The sequence below is a fragment of the Lutra lutra genome, chromosome 4, assembly GCF_902655055.1.
Source record: "Lutra lutra chromosome 4, mLutLut1.2, whole genome shotgun sequence".
Taxonomy (NCBI): Eukaryota; Metazoa; Chordata; class Mammalia; order Carnivora; family Mustelidae; genus Lutra; species Lutra lutra.
This window is the reverse complement of record NC_062281.1, coordinates 118,842,790-118,864,588: the sequence shown is the minus strand read 5'-3', so window position 1 is coordinate 118,864,588 and position 21,799 is coordinate 118,842,790. Positions and strand designations below refer to the sequence as shown.

Here is a 21,799-nt window from a genome sequence, read left to right as displayed (position 1 = left end):
TTCTGTTGTTTTTAGTGAGCTCCAGGTGATTGAGATGGTGTGGCTCACACTGAGTTGTAAGGACCTAGAAAACATATCCCTCCATTGGCTTTCCCTCCTTCCCTGTTTCACTCCCCTAATACCTCAGATTCTCTTGGGATCATTTCCCAAAATAAACTATCTTCATACAAGCCTGTTTCTCAGGCTCAAGGGTTAGGCAGAACCCAGGCTAAGACAAGTAGTAATGATCCATTACTTCTGTTTCTAGGAATTCATCCTATAGAAATGTTCCCATACGTATAAAATAATTTTATTTACAAGATCTTTCATTACAATATCATAACAGCAAAAAAATAGAAACAATATAAATATAAGTAGAGGGTTGGTTGAATGACTTACTGTACTGTGGGCTATTATATAGCTGTTATAACAATAACAAGGTTCTTTATATTCAGATAAGAAAAATATTTAAGATGTATGCTAAGCATAAAGGGTGAGGATAGAGTATCATTCATACTAATGCCTCCATGAGAGTAAAATAAAGACAATATGACATATATTTCTTGTGTGTGTATGTATGAAATAACTCTGGAAAGATACAGAAATTAAATAATATTGATTGGGAGGAAGGAAAATGCATAGCTTGGAGACAGGAAAGGGAAGGAGAATTTTCTTAATACCGCCCTTTATAGATGGTTGAAGTTTGGAGCATATGTTAATTATTGGATTAAAATTTTTTTTGTTTGGTCTAGAAATGTATTACATTTTCTTCCTTCTCAGCCTTCTTTGAATGCTAACATTGAATGTTATATATTCAGATCAGTATTGGAATAAGATCACTTACCACCTATGTTATCATTTATGTCCATATTAGTTTTCCAACAGGTTCCAACTATAGTTTATATCTGTATTTTTTAAAAAATTGTCCTTGAAACACTGAAAAAAAATTAAATAAAAAAATTATTGTCATAACACATAACATTGTGTATAGTAAGCACTTGGTAGCTACCTGCCAAGTTTATCTGAATACCCTGCATTTGGCTTCACCCCCAGAACAGTGCCTATGGTAGAGCAAATTGCCTAAAAGCACAATTATTCAGGATGTCGCCAGAGGAGGGAAGGATGATGGTACCAAAAAATAAAAATAAAAAAAATTATAGCAACGTATGATATTTTTATTCTAATAAAGCATGGGAAATATATAATACATTTTAAAAGAATTCTTGGAAAAAAATAATTCTTGGTAAGTGTAAAAGGGTAAAATGTTAAAAGTTTTGTTGTTCAAGTAGAGGGTATTATGCTAAGTGAAGTAAGTAAATCAGAGAAAAACATTTATCATATGATGTCGCTGATACGTGGAATTTGAGAAACAAGTCAGAGAATCATGGGGGAAGAGAGGAAAAAAGGAAATGGAATGAAACCAGAGAGACAAACCATTAAGAGACTCTTAATCTCAGGAAACAAACTGAGGGTTGCTGGAGGGGAGGCAAGGCTGAGTGATGGACACTGGGAAGGGTAATGGCTGTGGTGAGTGCTGTGAATTGTGTAAGACTGATGAATCACAGACCTGTACCCCTGAAACAAATAACACATTATATGTTAATTTTTAAAAATTAAAAAATGTTTTGTTGTTCAAGGATTAAACTTAATTTGCTTTAGGAATTCACATATAGACTCTTACCTCCTGGTGATGCTAAAAAATGAACAAATATTTGAGGGTCCACTATGACCCAATTCTGTAGTAGGCCCTGGGGATATAGTGGTGAGCCAAAACAGACATGGTTTCATGCTCAGTAAGCATAAAGCCTAGTGAGAGACAGATATGAATCAAGGAGTTGTGTTCATGATCAAATAATTACAAATGAGTCAGGTACTCTAGAGAAAAGGGACAGGTTTTCTGATGGTATTATATATAAAAGGAATCTGATGTGGGGCTATAAATCAGGGAAGATAGAGTTTGAGTTGAGATCTGAAGCATACAAAGGATGTGCAAAGTTTACATCATGCAGCCTTTGTTAAGAATTTCATTCTGCGGGGCGCCTGGGTGGCTCAGTGGGTTAAGCCGCTGCCTTCGGCTCAGGTCATGATCTCAGGGTCCTGGGATCGAGTCCCGCATCGGGCTCTCTTCTCAGCAGGGAGCCTGCTTCCCTCTCTCTCTCTCTCTCTCTCTGCCTGCCTCTCCATCTACTTGTGATCTCTCTCTGTCAAATAAATAAATAAAATCTTTAAAAAAAAAAAAAAGGGAATTTCATTCTGCGGCTTCCAGATATTTATCAGTTGTCTATTGTTCTGTAACAGACTACTCCGAAACTAAGTGACTTAAAACTACGGTTTATTATTTCTCATAATTTTGTGGATTAAGTGGGTGATTCTTCCACTGATTCTTCTGAGTTCCTTCCCACTCTGTGTGGTCTTTCTTAACCCAACTTCGTGGCTTTGCGATTCCAGAATTTCAAGAGCAGAAAGACAGAAGCTGCAGGGCTTCTTCAGACCTTGGCTCTGGAACTTGCACAGTATCACTATTTCTGTAAGCAGGTGAAAAGGCCAGTCTAAATTCAAGGGAAGAGTAAATAAATTCCACCTCTTGATGAATAGAGCTACAAAGAATTTGTGGCCATGTTTTTCAATCTATTATAATCTATTGGGTAACTATGTACTCATTAGTTATTTACTAAGCATTGTTTTAAGAACTAGAAATCAAATATGAATAAGATACAGTAATGTTTGTATGTTGCTATTTTTTTTCCTTTTCCTTGGAGCACATGGTATTTGTAAATTATCATTCTATCTTCCATAGGGATCAGTATTCATGAATTTTTTTTCCTGTGGCATAAAAATGAATCATCATTAAATGAATAAATATAAAGAGTCTTACCTAATTAGGAGGGGAAAAAATCACTGGAGAATATAAGTAATTTTTAACCTTTCTAAATTTATAATAAACTACATGTATTTTATAGTCAGAAAAGAATTAAGGTTATGTCAGTGTAGCTATACAGTTATGAATGATATCTATAAGCACAAAAACTAATTCAGTAGTGAAAATCTCAGGTCAAGTTTTTCTCTGTAGTTATATTATACCTCTGTTCTCAGGTTTGTTTTAGTGATCTTTTAGAGGTGGTTTGTTCCCAGCATAAAGTTTGCCCTTTTGGATATTTCTGAATGAATGAATAAATAAATATTATAAGTAATGACAAAGACATTAGCTACCTGGAATTTTGTTTTTTGTTTTTTGTTTTTTTGTTTTTGCAGAAAACATCATAAGAAAACAAAGGTATTTTATTTGCTTAGAAAGTTGTATTATGAATAGTAATCTAACATTTTTTCCAATTTTTTTAAAATTGTAAGAATGATAAGAATGCTGCTTTTATTCTGATGGAAAGTGACAGGCTAATCATCAGTTTACCCAGAGTGAAGTGGACAGAAGTAGCACTGACTATGGCATCTCAGCTACAAGAAGAATGTATTGCCTTTATTATAGAAAACTTCTCCAAGATCATTCAAAGTGAAAATTTTGCTCTTCTCTTACAGGTACTATGTCTAAAATTATATCCTATATTTAGCCGCATCTTTGTGTTCTGATTACCATTATGTAAGAGTTTTTAAACACAGGTTGCCTTTGATTAAATTGGTGTAACTTAAATAAATTCCATAGCAGATGGCATGCTTGCATAGGATTTAGAGCAATGATGGACAGGATTTTTGGCTCACAAGATAATGAAGGCAGGAGGGGACAGGTTTGCATGCACTGGCAAGGCATAATGTAACTCTGGCCAGCAGTAACCCTCAATCAGCATAAGCCATATTTTAGAAACCAGTCATAAAGATACTGTTTTGTCAGTAATACAGTTATGATCAATGCAAAATTCTTGGTCTTATTGGGGACCCACTTGTTCTAAACTTAGTTATTGAATAAAGAACTTTATTTATTTCTAGATCCGTTTTTAGGACTATTTTGGCTTCTAGGAACAGTGTATGTGTTGTGTGCAAATTTTTTTTTAAAGGAAAGGGATTTTTATAATAATAGTTATTGTTATAGTTATGTAATTATAATAATTATTAACAGAGAAAATAAGATTTCTGGTTGACTTCATATGGCCAGTTATGATGAATGGTCTGTTGTTAAGCCAGACTTTCACATTTCTTACACATTTTACATGTATTCCTATTAAATATAAATTTCTATGTTTTGTAGTCGCAAGCAATGAGCAGCACAGCTGATCTATTGGACAAAATTTTAAAAGCAATTGAAGAAAACATTACCACTGAGAATAGTTGCTCTCTTCTTATGGCTCTGGACATGTTACTGAACTCTGACAGCACAAAGGAAATGGTATTGAAAGTGATGAAATTCATTTAAATGATATAATATTTGAATTGTTTTAAGATTTTATAATATATGCACATCTTAAATGTTGCATGGTTCACTGAAACTAGATAATGGGGATTGGTTATTGTCCCTACTTTCGTGTCTATTTGGAATTTTTCACAAAATAAAAATTTTTTAATTCCATTTACCTCTAAATAGACTTACTGTAAAAGTTCAGAATTTGGCAGTTTGACTCACTAATTCTAAACATAGTTTGGTACTTAATATTAATTGGTATAGCATAACTCTAGTATTTCTCCTGTGCACCATATTAAATTTCCTAAAAATAGAACAGACAGAAAAATTTAAATAAATTTTAAATAATTTTTAATAATCTTTTTTAATTTTATAATATATTATTAATCCCTTTTTACCCTCATAAAATCATATTTAAAATTGGACGGACTAGGAAAAAGCAAAATTAAAATATTACTTATTTTGAAATCCACTTAATCAAGATTAGTAAGCTTATTGCAAATTATTGACAGTTTTTATCTGTTCAACAAGAATGATAAAAAATTTCATCGTATTTATTACTATTATATAGAATATTTGACCTTGTAATGTAATAGTTGATTTGAAAAGGCTGTAGAAGATATTTATGTAAAGGCTATTGGTGATTTAAAATAATGTTTGGTTGAAAGGATAAGGTTTAGTTTCATGTTCACTATAAAATTCTGTTTTTGACGAGTAAGCCTTCATAAATAACATATACCCGACGATTTTAAAAATCTAAGTGATGACATCATTGATCTAGCTGAGGAGTAAGTAGATTCGGAAAGGAATAATGACTGGTTGCTATGACAATGTGGCTCTTACCAGCTGCTGATTTGTTGCTTGAACACAGGGTTTTACGTGCAAGATCCAGGCTCTGCGTGATAAGCTGTGGATCTTCCTGGTTCGGTCTTTCTATGCTGTTCGTCACACAGAAAGCTGGAAGCTGATGAGCACAGATGATCAACAGAAAATCCAAGCAGGTATGTTAGCTGTGAGATTTTTTTATTCTTATTTTATGATCTCTGTGATAAGAGACCTTTGGAGGGGATGCTAATAAGTAGTAGGATTAACATTGTTTGCTTCTGTTCAATAATAGCTTGCTATTTGAAACTCATGATAGTATGTTTAGGCAGTTTTAATAAATCATGCTCGGCTGTTCTTGGAAAATGACTCATTTCCTTTATATATGTATTTATCAGTTTTTAATCCTACTCTATAGTAGCAGCAGTGTTCCAACCAAATTTGCTTAAAAGCGTTTTTATAAAGAGGTTAGAAGTACAGGAAAATGTAATTCACAGAGAACATATTACCAAACATACTTTCTCTTCCTTTTTAAATATATTTTGCCTAAAGCTTTTCCATCTTTTGCATAATGTATCATTTCTTGTGGTTTTGTCTAAACTAGATGGCTTTATTTCACAATTGATTGGTTCAGTGATACGATGTGTGCTATTGCAGAGTGTCCCTCAGGAGCCGCACAGTGCTCTCTGACATTTAATAGGTACCATTTAAAACATTAGCATTAAACAAAAGATGTGTATTGCTCAGAATATATGTTTGTTTCAAAAATATTAAGATAAAAATGTTGAGGGTGTGGAGCTAAAAATGGCTTCATGACTATTTTTGGGTTAAAGCAGGTGCCTTAAAAAAAATATTTGCAGATTCAGCAAGTATACTTTTAAAAACATTTTAAGAGACTATATTTTAGAAAGCAAACATTTTTTACTATAAAACACAAAAGCCATATGTGATATTTCTTGATAGTACATAGATATGTTAAATTCTTTAATGGAGTAGTCAGAATATGATTTGCTCTGGCTTGCATTATGAGCATAACATGATTGTGTAGCTGGATGTGAGCTGAGGAGCACTTTTCAAAGAAATTCCAACAAAATAATCAAAGAACAAAATCATGAAACAATGAAAATCAAGGTCTTCAGGAATTTGAGATTTTTTCCTTGTGACTATTTCTGTACTGATTTTTGGATGACAGTTAATTTTTACTACAAAATCTATTCAATGTGAAGAAATAAGATCAGCATTGCATGAGTAGGTGTGATTCAGCTCTCTTCTGATTGGTAGTAAACTTTGTTTTTCTTCATTTTAGAGGATTTCATAGTTAAGTTGTGCCTTAAACAACATTCTTTATCTTTATTCTATAAAGTGCTAATTACAAATACATACAAATACATATATACACACATATATGTAAAACAAAATGTATTGGTAATTGTACTAATTGTCAAAAAGAACTTTTTTAATCTATCCCATCAGTGTAATAATATCTTTTTTATAATCTTCAGTATGTTGAATTATAATGAGTCCTGACTTATGGATAGTTACTGCATTGGGAAACCTCAGATAAAGGAGTGATTCTAGATTGTCTTTGTTACAGCATTTCTTACATTCTGATTGAGTTACTCACTTTTGGGAGAAATCTTATATTAACTTCTTTTTGTATAGGATTGTGCAAAGTCATTTGCTTACTATTAATCAGTCCTTATAATGCTATTTCTAGGATCCTGCTTTGTGTTATAGCACAGATCCTATAGGATACAAATAGAAGATGCAATGGGAGTGTTACATATAATTTAATATATTTTTCATCGGCTGTTTTAGTAAATATCAAATGATTTTTTGAGATTGTATTTTTCCAAACTATAGTTTATATAGTTTGAAATATAACCCTCAAGGGGCACCTGAGTGGCTCAGTGGGTTAAAGCCTCTGCCTTTGGCTTGGGTCATGATCCCAGGTCCTGGGATCAGGCCCCACATAGGGCTCTCTGCTCAGCAGGGAGCATGCTTCCTCCCTCCCTCTCTGCCTACTTGTGATCTCTGTCTGTCAAATAAATAAATAAATAAAATCTAAAAAACAAAACAAAACACCAAAATCTTCAGGTCATTCACTCATGCCTTCTTCCAGTCAATCAACATTTACTAAACATTAAAAAAAAAAAAAGAAATATAACCCTCAAAAAAAAAAAAAGAACTATATTAGCTAAACTGTATTTATAGCTCTCATCCCATTATTTCTTTATATTTTCCTGACGTCATTCAAATTCTTATTTGAAGAGCATGAAAACATGAGTTCTCCAATAATTGCCATATAAACCTAATGTAGAAAGTGAATTCTTATGTAACTCTGAAAAGGACGATATGGGTTTGAGGATTGTTTCTTGTTTTATCTTCAACAGAACCTAATTTTTTTCTCTTCTCTTTCCTTCTCCCTCATGATATCTCTGCAAAAGCAGGAAATATTTGTAGCTAATTTCAGCAAAGTATTTTTACATTTTTTAGGATAGGCACCTTCTCATATTTAATGGTTTATAAAATATTACATTTGCCACAATCTGTAATTTTTTGAAATTTAGAAAACTAAATGAAACCAATTATCTCTAAAATTTCCACAGCTTGAGAAAATTCTGGTTTTTTGTTAAATTTATGAATCCTCTCATGATTTTACATTTCTTATTTATTAATTATGTAAAATCCATAGACACCAGAAAATAAGATTGAAAATGGGGTTCTTTAAAAAAAAATTCTAAAATATAATGGAATTACTTGTGTACACTAGGTTGCTTTTAGCCTTTCTTAAGTTACTTCCATTAAAACATAACCTTTTTCCGATAGCGTACTGTTTTCCCTCTACTTTTATGGTAATGATAGTATTTCCTATAAAAATAAATTGTTTCTTTCTACAGCTGCATTTGACAAAGGTGATGATCGAAGACTTGGCAAGAAACCTGTATTCAGTAGTTCTCAGGTAAACTTTTAAAATTTCACGGGTCTGGGGGCGCCTGGGTGGCTCAGTGGGTTAAAGCCTGTGTCTTCAGCTCAGGTCATGATCCCAGGGTCCTGGGATCGAGCCCCGAATCAGGCTCTCTGCTCAGCGGGGAGCCTGCTTCCTCCTCTCTCTCTCTGCCTGCCTCTCTGCCTACTTGTGATCTCTGTCTGTCAAATAATAAATAAAATCTTAAAAAAAAAAAAAAAGTTTTAAAATTTCACGGGTCTGAATGAAAAAGGATGCTAAATAATTTAAATTTTATTTATGTTTCAGTGATTATTTAAATGTATTCATTAAAGCTGTTTCTTAATGAAAATAATTTTGAGTCTTTCTACAATCAAGCTAATATTCTATAAATTTTTAAATGATGTGAATTTTTAATATCCAGCTGGCATAGGAAGTGAAATATTCTGCCTTTTTTATTTCCTTGAAAACCTTTTTGGCAACTAACATATTGAAGCTATTCCAACAGATCAGAAGTTGTCTAAAATACTACACCTAATTCAATGTCTAATTTTCTAATTAACCTACTTCTTAAAGAAGATTTTAGTTGTCCCAGTTTTCTCAATACTAAGATTTTAATTCACATAATACATTTTTGGTGTGAAAAAGGCAATTCATACCAAGAGTATAGTTAGTTGTGTTTTACTTTAAAAGTTACTTGCTGTATTTATATAAGGTATATGAAGTAGTCAAACTCAGAAAAACAGGAAGGAGAATAGCGGTTGCCAGGGGCTAAAGGTATAAGGAAAAGGGCAATTTTTCAGTGGGTATAGAATTTCAGTTTTACAAGACGAGAAAGTTCTAGAGATTTGTTGCACAAGGTCTGTATAGTTAACATTATTGTACTTCCCACTTAAAAATGGTTAAGATGGTAAATTTTGTCTTTTTTTTTTAACCACTTCCCACACACAAATGACTTGGTATATTTGTTACAATGTGAGCCATTTTTCTTCTGCTAAGCATGGAACGCTTAGACTCCCCACTGACCATTCTTAGGTATATGGTACAGTTATCAAACTGTACCATATACACTGTACCATATACTCTTAGGACATTTTTCTAAGAAAATACTCTTAGGACATTATTCTCTATGTACTGATTCCCTCTCTGTTATCCCCAGTGGTTTTTTTTTGTTGTTGTTGTTGTTGTTTGTTTTTTGTGTTTTTTTAGGGTTCCTAAGAATTATTTTATCTGCCTTTCTTTCTGCTTTTCTACTCGCTGTTATCAGCCAAGCTTGTCCACTTTTCTTGCTTAACAGCAAAAGAGAACAGTCTCATTGTTCTTCTTCCCCTCCTGACATTCAGGTGGCCTGAGGGTTTATACTGTTAACCATGGTGGGAAGAAAATAGGGTAATATTGTAATACTGTTTCCCTCAGAAGGGCAGAATACTGACAGGGGTGCTGGACTTGGGATAATAAGAGTTAAAATCTTGACTTCACTTTTTCTTTCTTTCTTTCTTTCTTTCTTTCTTTCTTTCTTTCTTTCTTTCTTTCTTTTTTTTTTTTTTAATCCTTAGCTAGATTTTCACTGGTTTTGTGAGGGAGTAAAGTGGAAAAGGTGTGGCCTCTATGAGGCCAGAAGGCTAAGCACAGGATACAGGTTTCCTGGGGTCTTTTAGCATCATTCTTTATCTTCTAAGGTGTTTTTTCCTACTCCCACACAGGGGCGGGAAGTGTGTGTGAGTGTGGGAGGAAGCCTCTTCAGCCAAGTGCGGGGATTGCAGCACTGCCGACCGGCACAGCTGCCAGGACAGTGCAGCCTTGATGTCGAGTTTGTTATCTCTGCCATCTGTGAGCTAGCTATCTGTAAAATGGACTAATAAAACCTAGCAGAATTCTTGGGAAAATTAAGTGAAATAATTTATGTGCAATTATTTGGTACGTAGTAAGTGCTCATAAGTATGGAATGAATAGATGTGTTTTACAAGACGAGATGAGATCTGGAAGTGGGAGAAAGATAGTGAGATAAGACAGAGAGAAAGGTTTAAGAAGACTGCTGGTACCAGAATACTTAAGGTAATGTCTGGGACTTGTTTCAAAATAAAAGGGAAGTTAATATATGAAACAAAATTGGCCAAGAGCTGATTGCTGTTAAAGCTGGACAATAGGTACATGGGGGTTCATTATGCTAGTCTATCTTCTTTTGATTATGTGTAAATTTTACTACAATAAAAAGTTAAATAAAAACCAACAAACAAAAGGAATCATACTGGAAACAAAATTCTCTAGAGGATAGCTCTCTTTTCTCATTTTTCTCATTAGCATGTGGTCTCATTTTTGTCAGTAGCAGGCATCTTCCCACCTGGCCATTTGTATTAAGAAATATATGTAAACTTCACAGATGTAAGTTAGAGAATGCCTAGATATATGTGTATACATTGAATCCTCATCATGCTATACTATGTTAATATAAAGTTTCTAAAGGAGTATGGTTACCACATATACTACATAGATCTCACCCATCTCATGATGCTTTAAAAGAGATAGATTCAAGGCACCTGGGTGGCTCAGTGGGTTAAGCCTTGCCTTCGGCTCAGGTCATGATATCAGGGTCCTGGGGTGGAGCCCTGCATCAGGCTTTCTGCTCAGCAGGGAGCCTGCTTCCCCCTCTCTCTGCCTGCTGCTCTGCCTACTTGTGATCTCTCTCTCTGTCAAATAAATAAAATTAAAAAAAAATAAGAGATCGATTCAAGGATATGGTAGATTAAGTAGGATTACTTTTAAGGGTAAGAAGTCTAAAATCAGAAGTCTGCCTGGTTTTAGGTATTAAAAATAGAGAAAGGATTTTTAAAAAAGATTTTATTTATTTATTTGACAGGCAGAGATCACAAGTAGGCAGAAAGGCAGGCAGAGAGAGACAGAGGGAGAAGCAGGCTCCCCGCTGAGCAGAGAGCCCGATGCAGGGCTTGATCCCAGGACCCTGAGATCATGACCTGAGCCAAAGGCAGAGGCTTAACCCACTGAGCCACCCAGGCACCCCCTTTTTTTTTTTTTTTTGAGCTAAGATTTGATCAAGAAAACAAAAAATGAGAACCAAACCTATTTGAACTTTTATAAATATTACATAGAATCCTGGAACACTGCTCTGAGTAGGACCAGTCTCTACCCTCTAGAAATAAATAATATGAAGCCCAGAGAGGTTAATAACTTCTTAACTATCCTAAGTCAATTAGAGATAAAACTATGACAACCCAATGATTCCTTTGTTAGGACTCTACCTCTCTTTTCCCTAAACTCAGCCAGGTTATTTATTACTTTGTGTATGTGTGTATTCCCACCCCCATATATGTTACCTTAGATAGATTTTTTAATGTAAATGGAAGTTTTCTATATTCAGAAATATTAGCCCTTCATTTGTATATCAATATATGCTCAGGTTTGAGAATATGTGTCACATTTTTTTGAGTATCCAGTATGTTATGGGCACAGTATTAAGGGATACAAAGATGAAGACAGCATAGGCTCCTCCTTAGACCTTTGCAGTCTCATACAGCTTTTCAAAGAGGGGGCATATTTCATAAAGAGTGGCAATATAATCTTAAAATTTTATTCTGCACTTCCCAGCACTTTTTAAAATGTTGTTGTTCCCTTGCATAGCAAGGTTGATTCTAACCAAAATGATACAGGCACATTGTCTTCAGTGTCTTAACTGTTCTTCTCTTTTCCTCTTTTTTACCTACTTCACCTGTTTTTAGGATCCCTTTTCCTCCACTTTCTCCATATTGCCAGTGTTGTGTTACTATTTTGTTTCTTCCAAAAGCCAAACTTTTCAGATGTACTGTCTCGTTTCCCAGGGGCTTGCAGCCCAAGAGCCCACCCCCAAGGATTAAATCTTTAGTGATAAAATTTCAGACATTTGGGATAGGATTGAAGAGACAGTTCTTGGTTGAAAATCTTATAATGTACCTCAAATTATACCATACAAATGACCTGCCTGCTTAAAGCAGTAAATCATGAGCTCAATCCTACTTCCATCCCTACAAGCATGTGACCTTGGTAAATCACATATGCTTTAATCCCCAGTTTCTTGTTTATGAAATAGAGATAGCAACAGGAGCTTTCTCATAGGAGTGTTATGAATATTAAGTGAGATAACACGTGAAAAGGGTTTTAGCACAGAACCTGGGAGTGGGCCTCAAAAAAACATTGGACATTGTTATCATTGACCCAAGGCATCCTGACACCTTTAGGTGTTAATCTCTACCGTAACTTCACAAAGCTAATAGTATGCCTTTTTAAAATAGCATTGTCTTTTAATTTTTTATGCTGTATTTCAGATTCAATTAAGGTAATGTGACCAAAGACACATTCAAGTGATCAAAGGTGATTCAAATTTTGAGTGGCCCTATATTGTAATGTGATCTTTACTTTCTCCTCTTTGAAAAGCTGCTTATTGAAACAAAGTATTGTAAGTCAAGTACTTCCATCAAGTTATAAAGAATTTTTTTTCTTCTTTATAGCAAAGGAGACAAGTTTCTGACTCTGGTGTTATAAAAAACAAATCTTGGAGAGGAAATACCAAGAAGGATTGTTGGAGTTATCCCTCTACTAAGCAAAAGATGAAATCTGATGGATTAGGAGCATCTGGTCATTCATCAAGTACTAATAGAAATACTATAAATAAAACTTTGAAACATGATGATTTAAAGGAAAAGGGTGGTACAAAACAGCATCTAAGGTTACAAAGAACTTAAAACTTGGGGAAAGAATGTTTTCTGGAAAGCCCCAAAGCTGTAATAAAGTCCCAAACAGAAACAGTGATAATGCTAAGTCAGCAAACAAGTCGCCTAGACAAGCTGTGGAAAGGTGTGCAGCAGCGTCAGCAAATGGACAGAAAAACTCATTAAATGAGAAAAGAGTGAGAAATCAGGAAGGGCACATTACAGGTGCCAGGCCCAAGGTACTCACTGGAAACTTAAATGTGCAAGCCAAAGCAAAGCCTTTGAAGAAAGTGACAGGAAAAGATTCTCCATGCCTCAGTATTGCAGGGGCTTCCAGCAGATCGACCAATTCAAGTATGGAATTTCTGATTTCCACTGAATGCCTGGATGAACCAAAAGAAAATGGATCTGTAGGAGAAGAGAAGCCTTCTGGTGATAAACTGACCTTTTGTGACTCTACAGGACAGACAGTGAAAAACAGTGTGGAAAGTATCAAAACTTCTACTGTAGGTGGGTTTTAGCACCCTCACTTTTAATAGCTCCTGACAGTTAAAGTTCCTAGAAAAAAAAAGGATTCTGTAGTTGGATGTTTATTTAGTTTCAAATTCCAAAAAACATTTATTTACATGTGTTCATGCAAACTGAGAGAAAACATACTTCTTCCCACATTAACGTTTATTTTTGGATATAGTGTCTGGTCAGTGAATTTATGCATGGCTTTTACATATTCAACGTTCTGTTTCATGGTTGACTTTTTCTTAATTTACAGCAGTAAAATCTCGACCTGCTTCAAAGTTACCAATGGAACTTCAAATAAAAAAGGCATTCAAGAAGAAACTAGTATAAATAACAGGTAAGTCTTCATTCATTATTTTACATGTACATTAGCTTTCTCTGCAAGTTAATTATGTGCTTACTTCTAGCTAAATATTTTAAAAACATCTTTTATTCTTGTTAGGGAATGTATTTATTTACACAATATTTTTAAACTTTATTAAAAGAAGATAGTGTTTGAAAAATGATATATTACATTTGTGGCACTTGATACGTATTGCTTTGTCATACTTGACCTGCAGGTTTACAAACTTAAAGACCTATGAACATAAGGTTTTTCTATTTTTAGGAAAAAAAGATAATTTTTAATTTCTTTGAGAAAAAAATATATTTTGTAATATGAGTCTTAAAATTTCATGTGTTGCTGAGTGCAGTACTGAATGCAAATCATTTTTCTTAGTGTGCTAAAGAAGGTCACTAACAAAGGATATAGTGATCCAGTACCACAGGCAATTTTAAAGAAAAAAGGAAATGGCAGTGGATGTGCTACAGCTCAACAGAGGACAAAAAATGCCTCATCTAATCTTGCTAAAACTCAAGGTAAAGCTGATATAGTCCTGGGTATTACTTCTGTGTTTAAATTGAATAAGCAGAACTCTGATGTGGAACTTTAGCAACAAATAAGAATATAACAGGGTTTCACTCATTTTACATTTGTGTCATACTATAGAGATAAGACTTTACCCTTTTACTTTTAGATAAGTATTTTTTAAAAAGATTTATTTGGAAAGAGCGTGGGGCCAGCACGTAGTGGGAGGGTCAGAGGAAGAGTCCCAAACAGGCTCTGGAGGGCAGAGCTGTGGAGGAAGCAGGCAGATGGATCTCAGGGTCCTGAGATCATGACCTGAGCCTAAGCCAAAACCAAGAGTGAAACCCAGGCGCCCCTATATAAGGACTTTGGTATTTCAGGGTGTGGGTTTGGTTTTTATTGTCTTTTATGAGAAATAATTAAGGGAGTCAATAATTTATCTGTATTTTTAGTCCTTTTATATATTATGCCTAGGTTTCTTCAGTTTCATTGATAACTATAGGAATTCCATGTGCAAAACCAGCACTAATATTAGAGCCCTTTAAAAAGTAATGGTACAGTCTTGAGCACTGTGACATGTAGGGAAGAATTTTCCCTCTGTGCCGTGCCTGTTTTGCCATGTTCTAAGAGAAAAGCATACCGATCAGATTGCATAATGACATGCAGATGACATAACAACTGATTTTAAAATTAATTTGCTTTATGTATTAAGCATTCACATAAGTGTGAGCAGTTTGTAAAAACCTAAAAATGATTTTGAGTTAGATAATACTGAAAGTGAATTTTAAAATAAGCTAGAGAAAAATTATTCAAGATTTAGTAATAATTAAAAATTAAACATTTGGGCGCCTGGGTGGCTCAGTGGGTTGAGCTGCTGCCTTCGGCTCGGGTCATGATCTCAGGGTCCTGGGATCGAGTCCCACATCGGGCTCTCTGCTCAGCGGGAAGCCTGCTTCCCTCTCTCTCTCTCTCTCTGCCTGCCTCTCCGTCTGCTTGTGATCTCTCTCTGTCAAATAAATAAATAAAATCTTTAAAAAAAAAAAATTAAACATTTACAGAGGTTTGGCAATTCTGTTTCATAGTTTTAATTATCATCTCTAGGACTCAACCAGTGTAAACAAATAGATTCTCAAAATTAATCCTTGCCCTCCAATTACCATTTTTAGTTTCCACTGTACATCTAAGTTAATTCAAATGATCTACAATAATAATGGTCTTGTTTTGAAAAATAAATTAGTTTTGTTCATGTTTGACAGGAAAATAACTGCAGTAATTTCAACATTTCTATTTTATATTTAGCTTGATGCTCCTTTTAGCTGTGTGGAACAGTCTTTTTCCCCAAAAAAAACTTCAATTTTAGTATATGTGCTGCCGAAGCGAGCACTCCCCAAAAAAAACTTCAAAGGGAAGACCCTTCCTACTCTTTTGATATAAGAAAATCAGATTTTTCCACCCTCATATATTTATGCAAATCCAATTCTGGTGTAAGGATCAACACTCTTGAGGAAAAAAGATCCTATTTAAATAATTTTACTAAGATGCTGCAGTAGTCCCCTATATTTGTAATAAAATTTTTTTTAATTTTATCATGTTCCTGACACCTAATCTTTCATAGTCCATGTCACAGGTACATAATTTCTTGTTTATTTTATTTCTTCCAAAGTAATTTAAAAACAAATACTGCATTTCATTCACAAATTGGAAAGTACTTTAAATTTTCTTTTCTTAGGATCTCAAGGAGAGTCACCAAATTCAGTAAAATCTTCATTGTCTTCAAAGAAGTCTGATGAAAATGTGACAAAATTGGACCACAATACAGCTGCAGATAAACAAACACCTAAGAGAAAAATTGTTAAGCAAGGACACACATCTTTGCCTAAGGTTAATGCAAAAATAGCGGCAATGCCTAAAAACTTAACAAATCAGTCTAAGAAAAGTGAAACTTGAGGAATAAAGAGTCAAAACAGAAAACACTTCCTGGACAGGTTATATTGCAAACTCAGCCTTCTTCTCAAAGACCTTTAAAAAGTGAAACATGTGTTGTCCAAAAAAAGTATGCTTCATGATATACATGATAATAATAACAAGGATGATATTTCTGAACAGAAGCCTCATGAACCTCTAATTAATGTCACATCAGAAATCAGCAGTAGAGAAGCATTCCAGTCATCATGCAAACCTGACCCACAAAGCCATTAAACAATCAAGGAAAAGAGGAGTTAGTATTAGAATGCCAAAGTATTTCAAGTCTGGATAAATCAATAAAACATGAACTAGAATCAAAATGGATTTGTTCAGATAAAAGTGAAACAAAATTTTCCAGCAAAGAATCAGATCAATACAACACAGCTAAAATACATTGTCTTTCTGATAGGAGTGATAATGCAGATCCAAAATTTTACAGCACCACTGTCCTAAAATCCATGATTTCAAATCACAGTGAAAACTCCTTGAACTCTAATCCTGTTTGTGATTTAGATTCAGCAAATGCAGAGCAAATCCATTCAGTATCAGATAGGGAGAAGCAAGGAGGGAAACAAGATATAAACAAAAAATTAAGCATTAAATGTGTCAAAGATGTTCTACCATGTGTTGCTGAAAGGACAAATGGTACCTTAAATTCTGTCCAAGATAACAGAAAATCTAAAACTCATGTAGAAGAACAGAAAATTCCTGGTTACTTGTCTGATGACTCTGCTATGAGTGAAATCAAACATGCTACAGCAGACTCAGATATTTCTTCCAACTGTGTTTTGGAACAAATATCGGGAAAAAATTCTCCTAAAGATATGGAAACAACAGAAACTCCGGAGAGCCATGAAACTCCAGAAATTCCCTTTATGAGCCACTGGAATTTGAGTACCAGTGGTCTGCATCAGAGAGAAAGCCCTGAATCTGATACTGGCAGTGCTACCACATCCTCTGATGACATAAAGCCCAGATCTGAAGACTATGATGCTGGAGGGTCTCAGGATGATGATGGGTCAAATGACAGAGGTATTTCTAAATGTGGCACTATGCTGTGCCATGATTTTCTTGGAAGAAGTAGCAGTGATACCAGTACTCCTGAAGAATTAAAAATATATGATAGTAACTTAAGAATTGAGGTGAAAATGAAGAAGCAAAGTAGTAATGATCTTTTCCAAGTTAATTCAACAAGTGATGATGAGATTCCTAGGAAACGGCCAGAAATTTGGTCTCGATCTACAGTAGTTCTCCCTAGGGAAAAAGAAAATATTCGACGAGGCAGTGTCCAGTTTGCTCAAGAACTAGATCAAGTTTCTTCCTCAGCAGATGAAACAGAAGATGAAAGATCTGAAGCTGAAAATGTTGGAGAAAATTTGTGTACATCTAACTCAGTTCCTCAGCAGTTTCAGGGAATAATTAATTTGGCTTTTGAAGATGCAACAGAAAATGAAAGTCATGAGTTTTCTGCAACTAAAAAATTTAAAAGATCAGTCTTACTTTCAGTAGATGAATGTGAAGAACTAGGATCTGATGAAGGAGAAGCCCATACTCCCTTTCAGCCTTCTGTAGATTCTGTTTCACCTTCTGATGTTTTTGATGGCATTTCTCATGAACATCATGGAAGGACCTGCTATTCCAGGTACACACAAGGAAGTGAAGGTAGTATTTTAGAATGTAAACAAGATAAAGGCAATAGTGTATATAAAAACGAAAGCTCTCTCTTGGGTCCCAATAGCATTGACTCATCAAGAAAAGATAAACAGAGTGCTTCAGCCACAGGAAAAAAGTTCACAGTAGATATCCTGTTCAAAGGAGGCAGACAGCTTCTTCCAGAAGATAAAGTAAACAGTGGAAGCAAGGTAGATAATGACTTTCAACAACGCAGCAAACTCTCAGATAATGATATAAAATCTCAAGAAAGACCATGTCATTTGGAGCTTCATCAAAGAGAACCCAATTCTGACATACCAAAGAACAGCTCTACAAAATTTCTGGACTCCTGTCGGAGTCAACTTCTGCCTCAGGAAGGTCAAGTGAAAGAGAACCATTCTACAGCTACCAAAAAAGCTAATATTGCTTTATCTGCAGGTAATGTACAGAAATAGAAATGCTAAATCCGTAAGAAAATGAGTTTATAGATTTTAAAGTTGTAAGTAGCCCCAAATGTTATATTTTAGTTAGAATAATTAAGCAACAGATACAAATTTCAAATGAAAACTTAAATTTCTTAATAATATGAAAACTAGCTAGTTAATCTTTATTGTTCACTTAAAATCCTAGTACAGAGTTAAGATCTAGCAAAATTTTGGTTATTATTAGAGCTAATCTATTAAGAGATTTTACATGAAAGAATAAAGAGAAAAACTTAGTTTGCTATTACTTAGTTATTTATGTCTAATTTAACATAGAATTCTTGACTATTAGAAATTTTATTATACATTGGATATGATTTATGGACTATGCTAGTATATATCTAAGAGGGCTGTGCAATAACTATAATAATATAACTAAAAGCACTGAAATATTTTAACTAGATTAATTATTACAATTTATATGCATTTTACAGAGATTAACACTTTGAGGATCACTATAATTCTAAAATTTTCAAGTAAAAAGATAAATTTCCTAAAAGAGATTATATTTAGAAGTAATGAAAATATATGAAAAAGCCCAGGCTTATTTAATATGTATAGATGATTTCCTGTCTAATTGTTTTGTGTGTTTGTCTTCCTTATTAAAGTAATTTGAACTAATGACCCACATTTAAAATATGCAATAGTGACTGACTGCATAGCTATTGTATATCAGAACTAAGAAAGACACTGATCAATAGCCCTTGTTCAGCAAAATCACAACAGTAGGGAGCTCTTTAAAGTTGTATTTTTTGTTTGTCCTTGCTTGCATCCTCTTTTGCATGTGCAATATACAAATAAGACTTTAGATAAAACGTATTTATTCCCCTTTTGGAACTGACTTAACTTAAAAATCACCATAAATAGCCATGTCTTTTTTTCTCTTTTAAGTTCATATTATAGTGAATTAGATACATGTGTGCATTCTATGTTTATGTTTAAATAATTTTTGTTTTCTGTATCACACATTTTCAAATTAAAGTATAGAGAATTATTGTTAGTTGCCTATGTTGATTTTGCTGCTAAACATCCTCCGGTTGTTTTTTTTTTTTAATATAGAAAAAGAAATGCCTCAATAATCTTGTCAATTTTGTATAAGTGTTATTTTTTCCATTCTGGGTTTTTTTTTTTTTTTTGGACTATAACTGTTACATTGTTTTAATATTGTTCTACAAAACTCTGAGGGGTACCAACATGAGCAATTTTTACATTGTGTAGTATTATGAATTATTTCAGGAGACATAGATGATTGTGACACACTGGCACAAACCTACATGTATGACCATCGGCCTTCAAAAACCCTCTCTCCAATATATGAGATGGATGTAATAGAAGCATTTGAGCAGAAAATGGAATCAGAAACACATGTTACAGACATGGATTTTGAAGATGATCAGCACTTTGCAGAACAAGATTGGACACTATTAAAGCAACTGCTCTCTGAACAGGATTCAAACTTAAATATTACGAATTCTGTTCCTGAAGACTTAAATTTAGCACAGTATCTAATCAAGCAGACACTACTTTTAGCACGAGACAGCTCAAAACCTCAGGGTAAAGCACATGTTGACACTTTGAACAGATGGAGTGAACTAACCTCTCCCCTTGATGATTCCTCAGCAAGCATCACCATGGCTAGTTTTTCCTCTGAAGATTGTTCACCCCAAGGGGAATGGACAATTCTGGAACTGGAAACTCAGCATTAAGAGTATTAACACTTCGGAAAATTTTGAACTATGCCACCACTTTATTTTTTGATGCTTATATTATATCCAAATAATAATTGCATTAGCCAGAGATAGACTGTCCTTAATATTGAGGGAGTCTTTCCAATTTGTTGAGGTAAACATAATTTGTTTATTAATATATCATATGTAGGAAAAAGTGTTTTTCTAAAATTTTGAGCATGTTTTATTAATTATTAGAGGAATTAGTAAACTTACAAAGAAACCCTACAGTTTTCCTTTCCTAACTGATCATTCGTTCACTTGTTTATAATTCAAGGATTTAAAATGTGAATGCACAAGTAGATCAGTCCCTTTACTTTTTGCTCTGCATATGATAACAGTAATTTAACAATAAAAAAACTTGCTGTGCTTGTGTCAATTTATGTAGAGTTAATCAGTGAGTAACATTCAAGCTCAGGTTGGTGCGATTGAGCCTGCTAACTGAATATTAGAAGAAACTTTCACTTTCCTAACAGTGCAGGTCCAGGAAATTGTGAAGTAAATGCACTTCAAATTTCAATCACATTGCTACTAAAACAGAGAAATGGAATCCTTCGTAACTATCTTTTTTGGGACATATCCAAAGAGAGGCATCTGCCCTTGTCCATTTGTTTCACCTATACAGACTTTATAGTTAGTTAATCGCTCTTCATTTTCCATCCCATATTAGAGATGTTTTGGAACTATTCCAGCAATAAGCCTGCACTAAATATTAATTTTAAAATGGGTACATGAGTCATTTGAGTTACTAAGTTAAACTGTGTGTGTATGTGCACACACATGCATGTATGTTTGCTTTCTCCATGTGTCTGTATAATCTGGTTCCTTATTTCCTGGATCACATTGTCTTTCAGTCTATAATTTTGGTAGCAAGACAAAGATAAAAATCTCTTCTACAAAATGGTACTGGAGAGTGAACACTTGGATACCTACTTCATATATGTGGACATTGCTCTTAGGATGATAAAATTTAATAGAATTAGCCTCTCTCAAAGCTATGTAACTAACATAATTTCTCTAAAATATGTCAAAAGTAAGGAAACCTTTTGGTTTAGAATTCCTTTTCTAAAATAACGGTTTTCACAGGGCATCTGGGTGGCTCAGTCGTTGGGGGTCTGCCTTTGCCTAGGTCATGATCCAAGGGTCCTGGGATCAAGCCCTGCATCAGACTCCTGGCTCGGCGGGAAGCCTGCTTCTCCCTCATATACTCCCCCTGCTTATGTTCCCTCTCTTGCTGGCTGTCTCTCTCTCTCTCTCTCTCTCTCTCTCTCTCTGTCAAATAAATAAATAAATAAATAAAATAACAGTTTTCAACAAATTAACAGTAGAGTGAATCTGTATTTTGAATAGCTGCAATCACATTAATGCACAATCATTTATTTTTATATCATAACAATTATATTTTAGCCACTAACCTGTTACACCATAAATTTTCCGAGGGGGAGAAGCAGGTACCCCGCTGAGCAAGGAGCCAGATGTGGGTCTTGATTCCAGGACCCTGGGATCATGCCCTGAGCCGAAAGCAGTTGTTTAACCAACTGAGCCACCCAGACGCCCCAAAGCCAAGCCTTTTTAAACTAGAAGCTCTGGAGGGGGCACTCATTCATTCCGTCAAGAAACAGGCATTTGTTCTACACACGGAGGTACAAAGATAAATAAGGTTTGATTCCTGTTCCACTCAAAAAAAAGAGTGTTCAGTTTCTAGTGAGGGGGAAAACCATGTAAGAGGTTAAAATACAGCATTGTAAGAACATTGTATTTTCAAGCCGGGTGGGAACTTAGAGATTAGTCTAATCCCTTCAAATTCCAAAGAATT

General features: G+C 34.4%; 1 protein-coding gene across 1 annotated transcript in view; it reads left to right on the top strand.

Annotated features, from left to right (window-relative positions):
- Positions 1-21,154, top strand: part of BTBD8 (BTB domain containing 8) — a 109,445-nt gene extending 88,291 nt beyond the window's left edge. Inside the window, 14 exon segments of the mRNA XM_047727669.1 lie at positions 3,328-3,510; positions 4,175-4,312; positions 5,196-5,325; positions 8,047-8,108; positions 12,593-12,797; positions 12,800-13,303; positions 13,563-13,583; positions 13,586-13,646; positions 14,028-14,167; positions 15,886-16,098; positions 16,101-16,204; positions 16,206-16,341; positions 16,344-18,212; positions 19,493-21,154. Coding sequence (XP_047583625.1) covers positions 3,328-3,510; positions 4,175-4,312; positions 5,196-5,325; positions 8,047-8,108; positions 12,593-12,797; positions 12,800-13,303; positions 13,563-13,583; positions 13,586-13,646; positions 14,028-14,167; positions 15,886-16,098; positions 16,101-16,204; positions 16,206-16,341; positions 16,344-18,212; positions 19,493-19,962 — 4,236 coding nt within the window. The 3' untranslated portion in view covers positions 19,963-21,154.
- The last annotated feature ends 645 nt before the right edge of the window (positions 21,155-21,799 follow it).